Source organism: Myotis daubentonii, chromosome 16, assembly GCF_963259705.1.
Source record: "Myotis daubentonii chromosome 16, mMyoDau2.1, whole genome shotgun sequence".
In the NCBI taxonomy this organism is placed as follows: Eukaryota; Metazoa; Chordata; class Mammalia; order Chiroptera; family Vespertilionidae; genus Myotis; species Myotis daubentonii.
In genome coordinates this window covers 22044771-22059546 of record NC_081855.1, presented here as the reverse complement: position 1 = coordinate 22059546, position 14776 = coordinate 22044771, and the positions used below count along the sequence as shown (strand labels likewise).

Here is a 14776-nt window from a genome sequence, read left to right as displayed (position 1 = left end):
ATAAAATAAAAGATATAAGTACTTCTTCAATGTATATAACCAGGTACCTTAAGATCAGTGAGAATTTTTTCAATCCATGTCGTCACAACTACTATGCCTTCTTCCACTGTCCCTGAGCCCAAAGATGATGCTTTGAGGGATAATTCTTTCATCACAGACTCCAACACTACAAATGTGATGGGTTTCCTTGGCTTCTCTAATTTTCTTCGCTTACTTGGTGGTGACTAAAAGAAAAAGGAGTGGGAAAAGAGGGGAAAGTTACAGAAATAATTTAATACATTATAATGAACTCAGGGAAATTTCCATGACTTCTATCAATCATAGAGCACTCAAAACACAAAGGCTTTTCTTTGGCATGTTTGTTATTGTTTTTTTAAATTAATCCTCACCCAATGCTATGTTTCTATTGATTTTTAGAAAGACGGTAAGGGAGAGAGACAGAGAGAGAAAAACATCCATGTGAGAGAGAAGCACCAAACGGTTGTTTCCTCACGTGCCCCAACTGCGGATCAAACCGAAACCCTTTGTGTACAGGATGACATCCAACCAACAGAGCCACCTGGCTAGGGCTGCATGTTTATTTTTAATACTTAAAATAGGTTTAACACCACCTCATTTTACAGAAGGGAAAACTAAGACAGAGGATACATAACCAGACCAAGGTCACAAAGGTAGTAACTGCAAAGCTAGGATGTGAACCCAAACCCAGGTTCCTTCTGCTGCCATACCACGCTTCTGGCGATCAGTACATAACAACTCCTCTCATAAGTAAATACCCTTAATCTACTTGTTGTGCCCCAGATGGGCCTGTATGATTATTTCCTTCAAGGCAACTCAAAGACCCTGGAGGCACTGTGTTCTTTTCTATAAAGAACTGCATGGCTTAAAAGCACCAACTTGTAGTCTGATAATCACAATTCTTCCTCCTGAACTACCATATTTGTTTAAACTTGCTGAGGCTTGAAAGAAAGAAGCTGGTGAGGCACAGCTTGTGAGATCACATGCTAGAAATGACCAGTGCAACCAGGATCACATGGGCAGAAGAGAAGGACTAGTGAATTTTGTCTAATGTTCAAGCCAATCCAGTGACCAACTAAGCACTGCCTCTTAGCTGGGGAGAGAGGACACCAGTTCAGATGAGAACAGTGGATTTGAAAGCTGGTTCATCTTCCTGTTTCAAGCTTGGAAAGTGAATTATACTCTACCCACTAGAGGGACTCAAGTTCCATTTTATAAGCCAAAAGACACGGCTAGGAATTATTTCTTTAAAGTAAATACTTACTAAATGTTTTTTTATTTTTTATTTTTAATATATTTTTTTATTGATTTTTCACAGAGAGGAAGGGAGAGAGATAGAGAGAGTTAGAAACATCGATGAGAGAGAAACATCGATCAGCTGCCTCTTGCACATCCCCCACAGGGAATGTGCCCACAACCCAGGTACATGCCCTTGACCGGAATCGAACCCGGGACCTCTCAGTCCGCAGGCTGATGCTCTATCCACTGAGCCAAACCGGTTTCGGCCTAAATGTTTTTTTTTTTAAATGACTCTGCTAAGACCAGATATATTATGGGCACTTTATTTTAAGAGACAGACTCCTACTTGTTGACAAAATTTATCAAAACTTTAGAAAAATTAAGATAATTCTAAGGTCATGGTAAAAATAAACAGGTGAGGAGTATAAGGAAAAAGGCTAAAAAAGAAACACCTAGTTTAGCTTTGCAGATCTTTTCCTACAAAAAGGAGTCCCTGATAATTATGCTGCTAACTTCAATTCTACCTAGAAACAGTGACAGAGCACATGCATATACACACACAGAAAGGTCTAAGTACTGGGTGAGGTCTTATAAGAACTAACCAGCAACACCATACCCCATACATAAACAACAAAATAATCAGTTTATTCTATGCTATAAAACTACTAGACAGCATTTGTAAGTAACAATCTGTATTTTTCTCTATTATTCAATCATCCAGCATAAGAAACATAATTTCTAGTCTACGGAGAACCTAACACTTTGCATTAAGAAACTTAAAATATGATTATTAAACTCGGGAGGAAGAAAAATGGTGGTGTGTAGGAGGATGAGGCACAAGAATCGGATTCCGTAACAAAATAAACAAACGGAAACGGACTCACAGATACAGGGAACAGACTGATGGTTGCCAGAGGGAAGGGGGGTTAGAGACTGGTGAAAAAGGTGAGAGGATTAACTACAAATTGGTAGTTACAGAATAGTCACTGGATGTAAAGTATAGCACAGGGAATACAGTCAGAGAGGAAGAAAGACAGAGGGATAGAAACACCAATGATGAGAGAGAATCACTGATTGCCTCCTGCACACCCCACACTAGGGATTGAGCCCGCAACCCCGGCATGTGCCCTGACAGGGAATCAACCATGATCTCCTGATTCACGGTTGATGCTCAACCACTGAACAACACCGGCTGGGCAGGTGTATTTTCTTATATTAAAAAATAAACAATGGAAGGATAAATTATAAAACTGTTAAACCCATGGAGCAGTGAGGGATTAGAGTGAGACAAGAGAAAGAAGCCAAACTTCTGACTATATCTCCTTTTAGATATTAAAACCATGTAAATATATTTTATAATTACAAAGCAAAATTAAGTAATACAAAAAAGGCCATCCCTAAAAATATAAAGTAAAATCAAACAAATAGAACCCACAAACAGGAAACATTAGAAATGACTTTAAAATCCAAAGGGGGGGGAAATCTATTTTCATAAATCTTTTTGTTATTGGTAATGTTAATTTTGAGAACTGTGGTGAATCAGTGGGTCAAAAGAAATGAGTAATTATATTAGTACTAGAGGCCTGGTGCACAAAAATTTGTGCACTGGGGGGGGGGGGTCCCTCAGCCCAGCCTGTGCCCTCAAGCAGTCTGGGAACCTTTGGGAGATGTCCACCTGCTGGCTTAGGACCGCTCCCCAGGGGATCGGGCCTAAGCTGGCAGTCAGACATCCCTCTGGCAGCCCAGGAGCCCTCGGGGGATGTCCACTTGCTAGCGGGAGCAGGCCTAAGCTGCAGTCGGACATCCTTAGCGCTGCTGAGGAGGTGGGAGAGGCTACCACCACCACCACTGTGCTGGCAGCCGTCAGCCTGGCTTGTGGCTGAGCAGAGCTCCCCCTGTGGGAGCGCACTGACCACCAGGGGGCAGCTCCTGCATTGAGCGTCGGCCCCCTGGTGGTCAGTGTGTTCATAGTGACCAGTCATTCCCAGTTGTTCCGCTGTTAGGGTCAATTTGCATATTACCCTTTTATTATATAGGATAGAGGCCTGGTGCACGGGTGGGGGGGTCCTGCTGGGGTGCCTGGCCAGCCTGGGTGAGGGGCTGAGGGCCATTTCCAGGCTGGCCATACCCACTTCAGGGTGGGGGTCCCTGCTGCGGTGCCTGGCCAGCCTGGGTGAGGGGCTGAGGGCTGTTTGCAGGCTGGCCACAGCCCCTTCAGGGTGGGGGTCCCTGCTGGGTGCCTGGCCAGCCTGGGTGAGGGGCTGATGGCTGTTTGCAGGCTGGCCAAGCCCCCCAGTGGGGCCCCTCACCCCATGGGGGTGTGGCCAGCCTGGGTGAGAGGCTGAGGGCCTTTTTCAGGCTAGCCACAGCCCCTTCAGGGTGGGGGGTCCTGCTGGGGTGCCTGGACAGCCTAGGTGAGGGGCTGATGGCCGTTTTCAGGCTGGCCACGCCCCCCCCCGGAGACCCAAGCTCCCAGCCTCTCCTTTTGGGCTGGAAGCAGGTATCTGGGATTTATTTATCTTCTATAATTGAAACTTTGTAGCCTTGAGCGGAGCCCAGGGCCCGCAGGGCAGGCAGGAAGCTTGGCTTCCCCCATCGCCGGGGGCAGCCCAAGCCTCCTGCTCACTCCAGCTCCGTGGCCGCCGCCATCTTAGTTGGGTTAATTTGTATACGCGCTCCTGATTGGCTAGTGGGCGAGGCTTGTGGGTGTAGCAGAGTGGTGAAGTGATGGTTAATTTGCATGTTTCTCTTTTATTAGTGTAGATGGCTAATGACTGAGATAGCTGACATGGGATTTTTAAGTGGGAGATATAGACAATTGGTGATATTAAGTAGAAACAGAATAGAAAGTACAGCATGAACTTAGAATGTATTTCATCTTTAATTCCTAGCTCTATCCACTGAAAAAGCCTAGAAATAATACCAATTCAGTAATGACCAACCTAGTGCCCAGAAAGCTCTAAATACCATTTCCCACTAAAATCAACCAGTGGTCCTTGGAGAAATGGTTGATTCCAGGTCTGGGATAGAGAAAGATATGAGCCAGAACAACCTGTCACACTACAAACAAGGAAGCTACCAAAGCCTACAATGGTCTCAGTAAGAAGACTCAGGAGTCAACGTGAGCAAACTTCCCAAGGCCACAGATGGACATCCTGTGCATCCATAAAAATAGTAAGTGTAATGGATTGAAAAATATTGAACGTGAAAATCCACTAGTTTATAATACTTTCAAGACAAAAACTAAACCACCCTCTTTGGTCACTTTTGGAGATGTTGGGAAAACACCAACTCATCGTTCTTAAAATTGAAAACTAAAGCAAAATAATCAAGCATTTATCTTGCCTTTACTAGATGAACTTTCGGGTAACAACATAATTGATAAAGGCAAGTTTCTCTTTAGATCATCAATGACTGTTCACATTACAAAAGGACACAAGCAAAATTATGTGCCTCCTGATGGAAGTATATACCACACACCACCTAAAAAGCAGTCTTGCCCTTCCACTCTCCCAAATCAAACCTGTATATGAGCAACTCTCTAGATCTAACTACCAATTTACAGGAAAGACAAGGTCTGAGAACACATTAATTAATATCATGAAAACCTACTCAGAAAAATCCAGATGTAAAAAACTCCACAAGACAAATAGGCTAGTTTCTTCAACAAACAAGGGAGAGAGGAAGATAAGGGGGTAAGGAGAAGTAGAGGGAGAGAGAGAAGGAGAAAGGGGGGGGGGGGGAGACGCACTATGGAGTAAAATCAATTTAAGGATATATCAATGAACTGTATAAAATGTAAGATTCTAGTTTGACAAATTTTACAACATCGGATCAACTATAGAGCTGACATGACGAATTACTGTTAATATTTTAGGCATGATTATGGTATTATGGTTATCTTTTAAATCTTTACCTTTAGAGATAAATATGAAAATAGTTATAGATAAAATAACTATGCTTCAGAATATCAGGGCAGAGGAAACGAGTACAGATGAAACAAGAATGGGCATGAACGGTTCAATTCCTGATCAGGGCACATGACTGGATTGAGGGCTTGATTTCCAGTGTGGGGTGTGCAGGAGGCAGCCGATCAATGATTCTCTCTCATCATTGATGTTCCTATCTCTCTCCCTCTCCCTTCCTTTCTGAAATCAATACAAATATACTTAAAAAGAAATAAAATAAGACACCAAAACCATAAAGGAAAAGAGAGGTACACTGGGTTAAATTAAAAGTATGATATTTTTAAAATAAAAAGGTGTTGGCAAGCTAACACCTGGGAGAAAAGATTAGCAACATACAGGGTAGGGCAAAAAAAGGTTTACTACAGTTTATTGTACGGAAAATAATCTATATATATAAAAGCCTAAGAAACCATTACAACCTGACGACCAACCGGTAGCTATGACGCTCACTTACCACCAGGGTCAGACGCTCAAAGTAGGAGCTGCCCCCTGATGGTCAGTGCGCTCCCACAGACAACCTCCTGCGGTCTCTCCCTGAGGCCAGCCAGGTGGTTAGTGCGGCCGACCTCCCGCGGTTCCCCCCCGCCCCCGCCAGCCAATCTCCTGCGGTCCCTCCCCCTAGACTGGGCGAGATGGCCCGGATCGGCCCCCATCACCAGCCAGGCTGAGGGACCCCACCCTTGCATGAATTCGTGCACCAGGCCTCTAGTACAATAATAAAAATGTAGTTAATAAAATAGACAAGAAATGCAGACACTTGACATAAAGGAAATAAATAGTGGATATCTAAAAAGATGTTAAACTTCATTAATTACCAGGGAAATGCAAATTAAAAACACAATGATTTTACTGCTATAATATTAAGTGCTGGGTATAAACAACCCCTTTAGGAACATACACTATAGTTGAATTTACTCATACCCCAAAACCTATGACCCAACAGTTCTACTCCTAGGTTTATACTCAACTAAAATGTAAAATCATGCACAAGAATGTTCACAGAAGATTATTCATAATACCTACACACAAGAAACAACTCAAATGTCTCTAAATAGTAGAATGGATCAATTGTAGTATATTCAAATGATATAGTAATACTGTTCCAAAGGACAAACTCTGTTCTGCACCAATGTGGATGAATCCCACAGAGTTAATTTGCATAAAAGAAACCAGATACTATAAACAGGAGGTAGGGTTTAGTAATTAGGAGTGAGCATGAGAGGAATCTGGGTTACTGGTAAATAAGTCATTAAGATTTAAATCTACATAGATACGACTTTATAAAAGCACATATCTTACATTTTTTAAGTTTACCAAATTATTTATGAATAGAAACAGAATCAAGGCAATTAAAACTGTCTAAAGTTGACAAATGAAGAAGTAAAGATAAAAGCATATTTTTATCCAGAGCACTGTTATCCAATAGAACTTTCTGTGATGATAGAAATGTTCTGTATCTATGCTGGTTAATATGGTAGCTTCTAGCCACATGTGGCTATTGGAACACTTGAAATATAGCTGGTGGGACTGAGTCGAGAAACTGAATTTTTAATTTAACTCAACTTAATTTAATTTAATTTAAATTTAAAGTCAATGCGCTTGTGGCCAGCATATTGGACAGCACAGATCAAGAGAGATGGGGGCACCACTATAGGACACAGAACCCACTAAAATATGTTCTCTCTGGGGAGTGGGATGTTATAAAAAAGTTGTGATGGGGCTAAGTTTACTTTTACCATAAATTCTTTTGTACTATTTGCTGTGTAACTTTATGTACTACTCTTTCTTTTGAGTATATAAAGCACATACTCAAAATTGTTAACAGTTGTTATCTTCGGGTGGTAGAGCTTATGGTAATTTTTTCTTCTTCCTTAAAAAAATTATCCATATTTTCTAAAATGTTTACCAAAATGAAACATTTAAAAAGAAACACACACACACACAGCAGCCCTGGTCAGGTAGCTCAATTGGTTAGAGAGTCATCCCTATAGGCCAGTGATGGCGAACCTTTTGAGCTCGGTGTGTCAGCATTTTGAAAAACCCTAACTTAACTCTGGTGCCGTGTCACATATAGAAATTTTTTGATATTTGCAACCATAGTAAAAGAAAGACTTATATTTTTGATATTTATTTTATATATTTAAATGCCATTTAACAAAGAAAAATCAACCAAAAAAATGAGTTCGCGTGTCACCTCTAACACGCGTGTCATAGGTTTGCCATCACTGAACTAGAACAACAAATCAGTGTCTCTCTCTCTCCACCTCTTCCCCTCTCTCTCTCAAATCAATAAACTGGAAAAAAAAAAAAAAAAAGCTGAAACAAAACAGTACCTGGAATCAAATTCCCTCTTCTCTACTGAAGGAAGGAGGATAGGAAAAAAGCATACTAGTTTAGACATACATCTGTTCAGTAAATAGTAAGTGCCAACTACCATACACTGCTCAAAAAAATTACAGAATAAATGAATGAATGTATGATTCCTGCCCTCAAAAAACTTCTAAATTAATGGATAAATCAAGATGTCTGTGGTATAAACGAATCACACAAGCTTGATTTTTATTAATGTTTTTATTGATTTTTTAGAGAGAGAGGAAGGGAGAGGCATAGAGAGATGTAAATATCAATGAGAGAGGAACATCATCAATCGACTGCCTCCTGCACACCCCCTACTGGGGATCGAGCCTGCAGCCAAGGCATATGCTCTGAATGGGACTCGAACCCTCCACCTCTTGGTTCCTGGGTTGATGCTCAACTGTTGAGCCACACTGGCTGGGCAAGCTTGATTTTTAAATAAACATTTAAGTCAAGCAATATGTTCACATTTAAGGGAAGGCCTTCGCCTTAAAGTAGTCACCTTGAAGGGTCAGTTATTACATTACTTTAAGAAACCACATAACAGTTTTAAGAAATACCTTCCAGCTATTTTAAAAAAAGAAATCAAACCCACTTTTAAAGCACAGAGGTATTCTATTTTGGATAATATTTCAAATTAGCTATGTGGGCTTTGAAAGCAATTTTAACAAAAATCCTAAACTCCAAAAAGAGAGTTCCTTTAGGAATTAAAAATAATTAGAAACTGAAGCCAAAATAAAATGGTTTGATAAACAGCAACGGAATAAATGTAAGACCTGCTAACCTGGGGAGAGGGTTTGGGGTTACTGGTGCCACTGAACCTGCACATTTAAAGTTGTAACTCAATAAAAAGTGACAATCCAAGAAGAAAAAAAAAGATTACATACTAATGTAGCATTGTAGTTAATTCTGTAAGCTGCACTGTGGGAAGAGAAAGGTAAAACTAAAAAAAAAAGAAGAAAATAGAATTAACCATTTTTATTATTTATAAAATTAACCTTATTATTTGTCATACTTTGTAAAAATAACAATGGAACCAAATGATAAATATAGTGTATCTTCTCAGATTGTCAATTTGACTCAATATTAAAATTGTTTAACTTTTAAATAGTGAAAATAAAAACATATATTTTGGAATAGAATACAAAATTCAAACAGATTTTATTTTTTAAAATATATTCTTATTGATTTTTAGAGAGAGAGAAAGGGAGAGAGATAGAGATAAAAACATTGATAAGGGAGAAAGTCATCAATTGGCTACCTCCTGCAATGCCCCACTGGGGATAGAGCCCACAACTTAGGTATGTGCCCTAACTGGGAATCAAACTGGTGACCCTCTTGGTTCCTAGGTCAACACTCAACCACTGAGCCACACCGGCTGGGCCAAAATTCAAATAGATTTTAAAAAGAGGAGACTTCATGAACATAGAATGCTTCCTGGGAACTTCTTTATTGCCACCTTAATGCTCAGGGGTTTGTCAGTAACTGTTTTCTGCTATAGCTGGTACCTCAGTGGAAAAGTCTGAGAATCACTTTACCACATCATTTGTTCTTTTATTTTCATTCATTTAACAATTATTTGAGAACCAGACACTATGCTAGGTTGGTGCCACATAAAAGATACAATGATGGGACTATGGACAAAGTTCTATAATGAAGACAAGAGAAGGATCCCAATAGCAGCTTAGGAAGAGTCAGGGCAAGCTTTACAGAAAGTAGTATTCGAACTAACTTGATAGATGAGGAGTCTGATGGTCAGAGAGGAATCTCCAGGCAATTTTTAGTTATCTAGTGACTATCTGGACATTCTCTTTCTCTCTTTTTAAAAAAATATTTTTATTGATTTCAGAGAGGAAGAGAGATAAAAACATCAATGATGAGAGAGAATCATTGACTGACTGCTTCCTGTACACCCCACACTGGGATCAAGCCCACAACCCGGGCATGTGCCCCGACCAGGAATCGAACTGTGACCTCCTGGTTCCTAGGTCAACGCTCAACTGCTGAGCCATGCTGGATGGACTAGACCAGTGGTCTGCAAACCGCGGCTCGCGAGCCACATGCAGCTCTTTGGCCCCTTGAGTGTGGCTCTTCCACAAAATACCACGTGCGGGTGCGCAGGTACAGTGCGATTGAAACTTCGTGGCCCATGCGCAGAAGTCGGTTTTTGGTCTGGGTGAGTCTATTTTGAAGAAGTGGTGTTAGAAGAAGTGGGGGGTGTCAATTGGTCAGGTGACCGGAGACATGGCCCAGGCGGGCTGCGGGATACACAGCGTGCGGGCGCAATTCATGCACGAGTTGAGTGAGCCAGTCATTCAGCAGTCTCATTGTGCAGTGGTTAGTGGTTGGAAGGGGTCGACTTCAACAAACGTACCTCAATCAGATTGAGGACGTTTTTAGCAAAGGACAGCTTAGGAGTTCCCTAATTAAATTAATAACAATGTACCTACCTATATAGTTTAAGTTTAAAAAATTTGGCTCTCAAAAGAAATTTCAATCGTTGTACTGTTGATATTTGGCTCTGTTGACTAATGAGTTTGCTGACCACTGGGCTAGACATTCTCTTTATGTAAAAAAAAAAAAAGGAACCTCAGAAAACAGTAGCTCAACATTACTAGAACATCAAATATGGGGAGGGGGGTGAGAAGAAATGGTGGGAAATGACAATACAGTATATTTTACAGGCCCTGTGTTAAGTACATTTAATCCTCAAAACCCTATGTGGTAGGTATTATTTCTTAACTCCCATTTTATAAGTGAGGAAATTGAAGCTTAGAGAAGTTAAGTAACCTGCTCCACATAAAGCTAGGTAGAGGCCGGCTCACAAAAGGCATTTTCTATACACCACGCAATAGTTTTGGTATGATCCACCATGCCAGAGTTAAACAAATTACCAATACAAAGTATGTCATAAAGAAGGTTATGGAGAATACAAATGACTGAAAAAAGTAAGTACAAGTCCAGAGATTTCTATGGGCTGAATGGTTAAGAAGGTTTTAGGCAGAAATTGGAATTAACCTGGGCTGCAGTAGAGGGAAGTCTGAGGGAAGGGCCAGACAGAGAACAGACTATGAGCTATGACTCTGCCATCATGAGAAGTCAGCGGAGGCCAATATAGGAGAAGACAGTACAGTCAGAAAAACAGGGAGTGATTAGGATGGAAGGGAAAGTAAAGGACAGATTTGGGAAGTCCAAGGAGCCAAGTGAGCTATGCTTCCCACTGGCAGTAAGTAGACACTCAGGAGTTTTTGAGCAGAATGGTGAGCTAAAGAGTGAGCCGAAATGACTCTTATAAGAGAGGCCTACAAGCAAGATGATGCAGGCCGACATGAGCAGGTTATTACACAGCCAGACTGAAACAAAAAGCAGTACTTTGGAAAGCAGAGTATCAGAGTGACTACCAGCAAAGGCTGTGAAATCACACTGATCTGGGTTCCAACCTGACTTTTTAGAGCCTCCAGTTACTCATCTAGTAAGCAGGATTAATACCACCTAATTTACTTAATGTTGTCAGTTTTCAATAAAATGACAATGTGTGTGAAGTAAACCATTCAAACAACAAAGACTACATCTAGTGTTTCAAATCTACTAAATCTATTAATGTACTACTTGCAATGTTGCACCTTAGTACAAGTTCTACATCAAGCATGTCAAACTCGAAGGTTAATACGGGCCAAATAAACAAGGTGTAAGTTTATGTGGGCCACAAAAAACAAAAGCTTCAATTTTCATAGAAACATAGGTTTAATAGTTTTATTTCAATAGAGACATGCTGAATACAAAGGCCTGAAATAAATGAGTAATTGTTATGATAAAATAATAGAACATTTTGCCCCAACCAGTTTGGCTCAGTGGATAGTGTGTTGGCCTGCGGACTCAAGGGTCCCAGGTTCGATTCTGGTCAAGGGCATGTACCTTGGTGGCGGACACATCCCCAATAGGGGGTGTGCAGGAGGCAGCTGATCAATGCTTCTCTCTCATCGTTGTTTCTAACTATCCCTCTCCCTTCCTCTCTGTAAAAAATCAATAAAATATTTACAAAAAATAGTAGAACATTTTAATAAAAATTAATATTTTTTCTTGAACATTAACTTATCAGACACTGAATAACTGCACAAATTAATAAGCATAACTCAAATAAACCTATTTTTCTTTTTCTCTGAAAGCAAAATATTTCCTGTTGCACACACCAAACAAGTCAGTACAAGACTAATGACATGGCAATCGGCTACTAAAATATTCGCTGCTAGTATTAGTGGAGAGAAATGGTGCGCCTGCATGTAAGATGTGTAAGGGAAACGAATGCAACATGATTATAGTAATCAGTCATTAACGAATGTTGTAGTTCGTTATTAATAATTACGTATAAAAGGATATTGTAAAAATTAAGTTACAAAATTTTTATTAAAATGTTTCTTACATACCGTTATATTGGCTGGGTCACAAAAATACTTGTTATGGGGCGCATGCGGCCCGTGAGCCGTGAGTTTGACATGCTTGTTCTACATCATTCCTTTCCACATTCAGGAAAATACTTACTGAGCACCAATTACGAGTCAGACAACAACAATTTCTCCTCTATGAAGTCATCTCTGACAAGCCCAGCTTGAACTGCTGCCTTTTCTGAACTCTTTCAACCATTCTGGTCCCTACCATTCATCTTTGCACTTACACACAATTCTGAATCAATCCCTCAAGTTTTTCTCTCCCATAAAACTAATCATCATAAGGAATAGAAAATGGTGTCATTTCTTCGGTATTACCACAGTGAATAAGAAAAGTAAATAAGAAGAGGGTCCTTAGCTTTGGTTTTGCTCAAGAGCTCAGCTCCCTAATCATCACATCCTATCTAATAAAAGAGAAACATGGTAATTGGCATACGACCACTACCCTTCCCATTGGCTAATCAGGGCAATATGCAAATTAACTGCCAGCCAAGATGGCGGCCGGCAGCCAGGCAGCTTGAAACTAACATGAGGCTTGCTTGCTTCAGTGACAGAGGACTCCAACGTTCCACGCCTGCCACTGCAGGCCTCTGACCTGCAACTCTAAGCAACTATGTAACAAATATAGAAGCTAAACAAAACCCCAGAAACCTGCTTTAGTCCTGGGCTTCAGCCAGCAGGATCACAGCATTGTAAGCAAAGGCCAGAAACCTACTTTCAGCAGTGGAGGCCTAAGAGCTGGAGCCAAACCTCAGAGCTAAAGCTGGCCCAGAATAAAAAAAAAAAAGAAAAAAAGGAGTGGTTGGGAGCTTCAGTCACCCCCAGCCTGAAAACAGCCCTCAGCCCCTCACCCAGACTGGCCAGGCACCCCAGTGGGGACCCCCACCCTGATCCAGGACACCCTTCAGGGCAAACCAGCCAGCCCCACCCATGCACCAGGCCTCTATCCTATATAGTAAAAGGGTAATATGCCTCCCAGCACCGGTATCAGCAGAGCCGAGAGGCCTCCCGGCACCGGGATCAGTGTGACGGGGGCAGCACCCCAACCCCCTGATGGGCCCTGCTCTGTGCATGACAGGGGGCAGTGCCCCAACCCCTGATTGGCCCTGCTCTGTGTGTGACAGGGGGTGGTGCCGCAACCTCCCCATCGACCCTGCCTTGAGTGTGACAGGGGGCGGTGCCCCAACCCCCTAATCGGCCCTACCCTGAGCGTGACTGAGGGTGGCATCGCAACCTCCCGATCGCCCTGCTCTGTGCATGACAGGGGGCGGCACCCCAACTCCCCAATCAGCCCTGCTCTGAGCCCAACCAGGGGCTGCACCTAGGGATTGGGCCTGCCCTCTGCCACCCGGGAGCAGGCCTAAGCCAGCAGGTCATTATCTCCCAAGAGGTCCCAGACTGTGAGAGGGCACAGGCCGGGCTGAGGGACCCACCCCCCCCAGTGCACAAATTTTTGTGCACCGGGCCTCTAGTCTATTTTATAATGTACTAGGGGCCCGGTGCACGAAATTCGTGCACTGGGTGTGGGGCGGGGGGGAGTGTCCCTCAGCCCAGCCTGCCCCCTCTCACATACTGGGAACCCTCAGGCGTTGACCCCCATCACCCTCCAATCGCAGGATCGGCCCCTTGCCCAGGCCTGACGCCTCTGGCAGAGGCGTCAGGCCTGGGCAGGGGACCCTCTGACAGGGGACCCTCATTTCCCCCCATCACTGGTTCTGCCCCCAGCCCAGGCCTGATGCCTCTGGCCTAGGCGTCTGGCCCGGGCAGCGGGGACCTGCAGTGGCAGCGGGGGGCACCGCGATCACGCGGGCTCCGCCCCTGCCCCTGCAGGATGCCTCTGGCTGAGGCGTTCGGCCCGGGCAGCGGGGACCCACAGCTGCAGCGGCCCCGCGATCGTGGGCTCCGCTTTAGGCCCAGGCAAGGGGCCCCTAGCTCCTGGGACTGCCAGCTTCGACCGTGCCCAGCTCCCATCGCTGGCTCCACCCCTACTTCCTGCTATCACTGGCCAGGGTGGAAAAGGCGCCTGATTCTCCGATCATGGCTGGGGGGCAGGGCAAAGGCGGCCCCAGGGCCGCCTTTGCCCTGCCCCCCAGTTCTTAGCTCCCCCCTGGGTTTCCGATCACTGTCAGTGGCAGGGGGCTTCTTCCTGCTTTCCCTTTCGCCTCCCTGCATTGTGCCTACATATGCAAATTAACCGCCATCTTGTTGGCAGTTAACTGCCAATCTTAGTTGGCAGTTAATTTGCATATAGCCCTGATTAGCCAATGAAAAGGGTATCGTCGTATGCCAATTACCATTTTTCTCTTTTATTAGTGTAGATAACTTGGTACAGTACTGGTTTTCAAACCATTTCTTAACAGCGAATCCTTTAAACAAATATAATCAATACATAAAATTGCTAAAAGCAGATCAGCTCTGGGTAAAATGAGAGTGAGGTGTGAAGTACCAACCTGATGTCTACCCCCAACTGTCATCCTCTGGGACACCTAAAAGGAATCCCTAATCCCTCTGGAACTAGTTTGAAAACCTATGGAGCCTGGCCTTTATGGCTCAGTGGTTGAGCGTCACAGTTCAATTCCCAGTCAGGGTACATGCTGGGGTTGCGGGCTTGATCCCCAGTGGGGGCGTGCAGGAAGCAGCTGATTAATGATTCTTCCTCATCATTGATGTTTCTATCTCTCTCTCCCTTCTTCTCTGAAGTCAATAAAAATAAATTTTTTAAACATAGGACTTCTATTCTAAATAAGAGCC

The 14776-nt window shown here is 43.0% G+C and overlaps 1 protein-coding gene across 1 annotated transcript in view; it reads right to left on the bottom strand.

Moving 5' to 3' along the window:
* METTL16 (methyltransferase 16, RNA N6-adenosine) overlaps nucleotides 1-14776 on the bottom strand; it is a 78337-nt gene that overhangs the window by 12709 nt on the left and 50852 nt on the right. The window contains exon 9 of the mRNA XM_059669151.1: nucleotides 48-224. Coding sequence (XP_059525134.1) covers nucleotides 48-224 — 177 coding nt within the window. The remainder of the gene's footprint in view (nucleotides 1-47; nucleotides 225-14776) is intronic.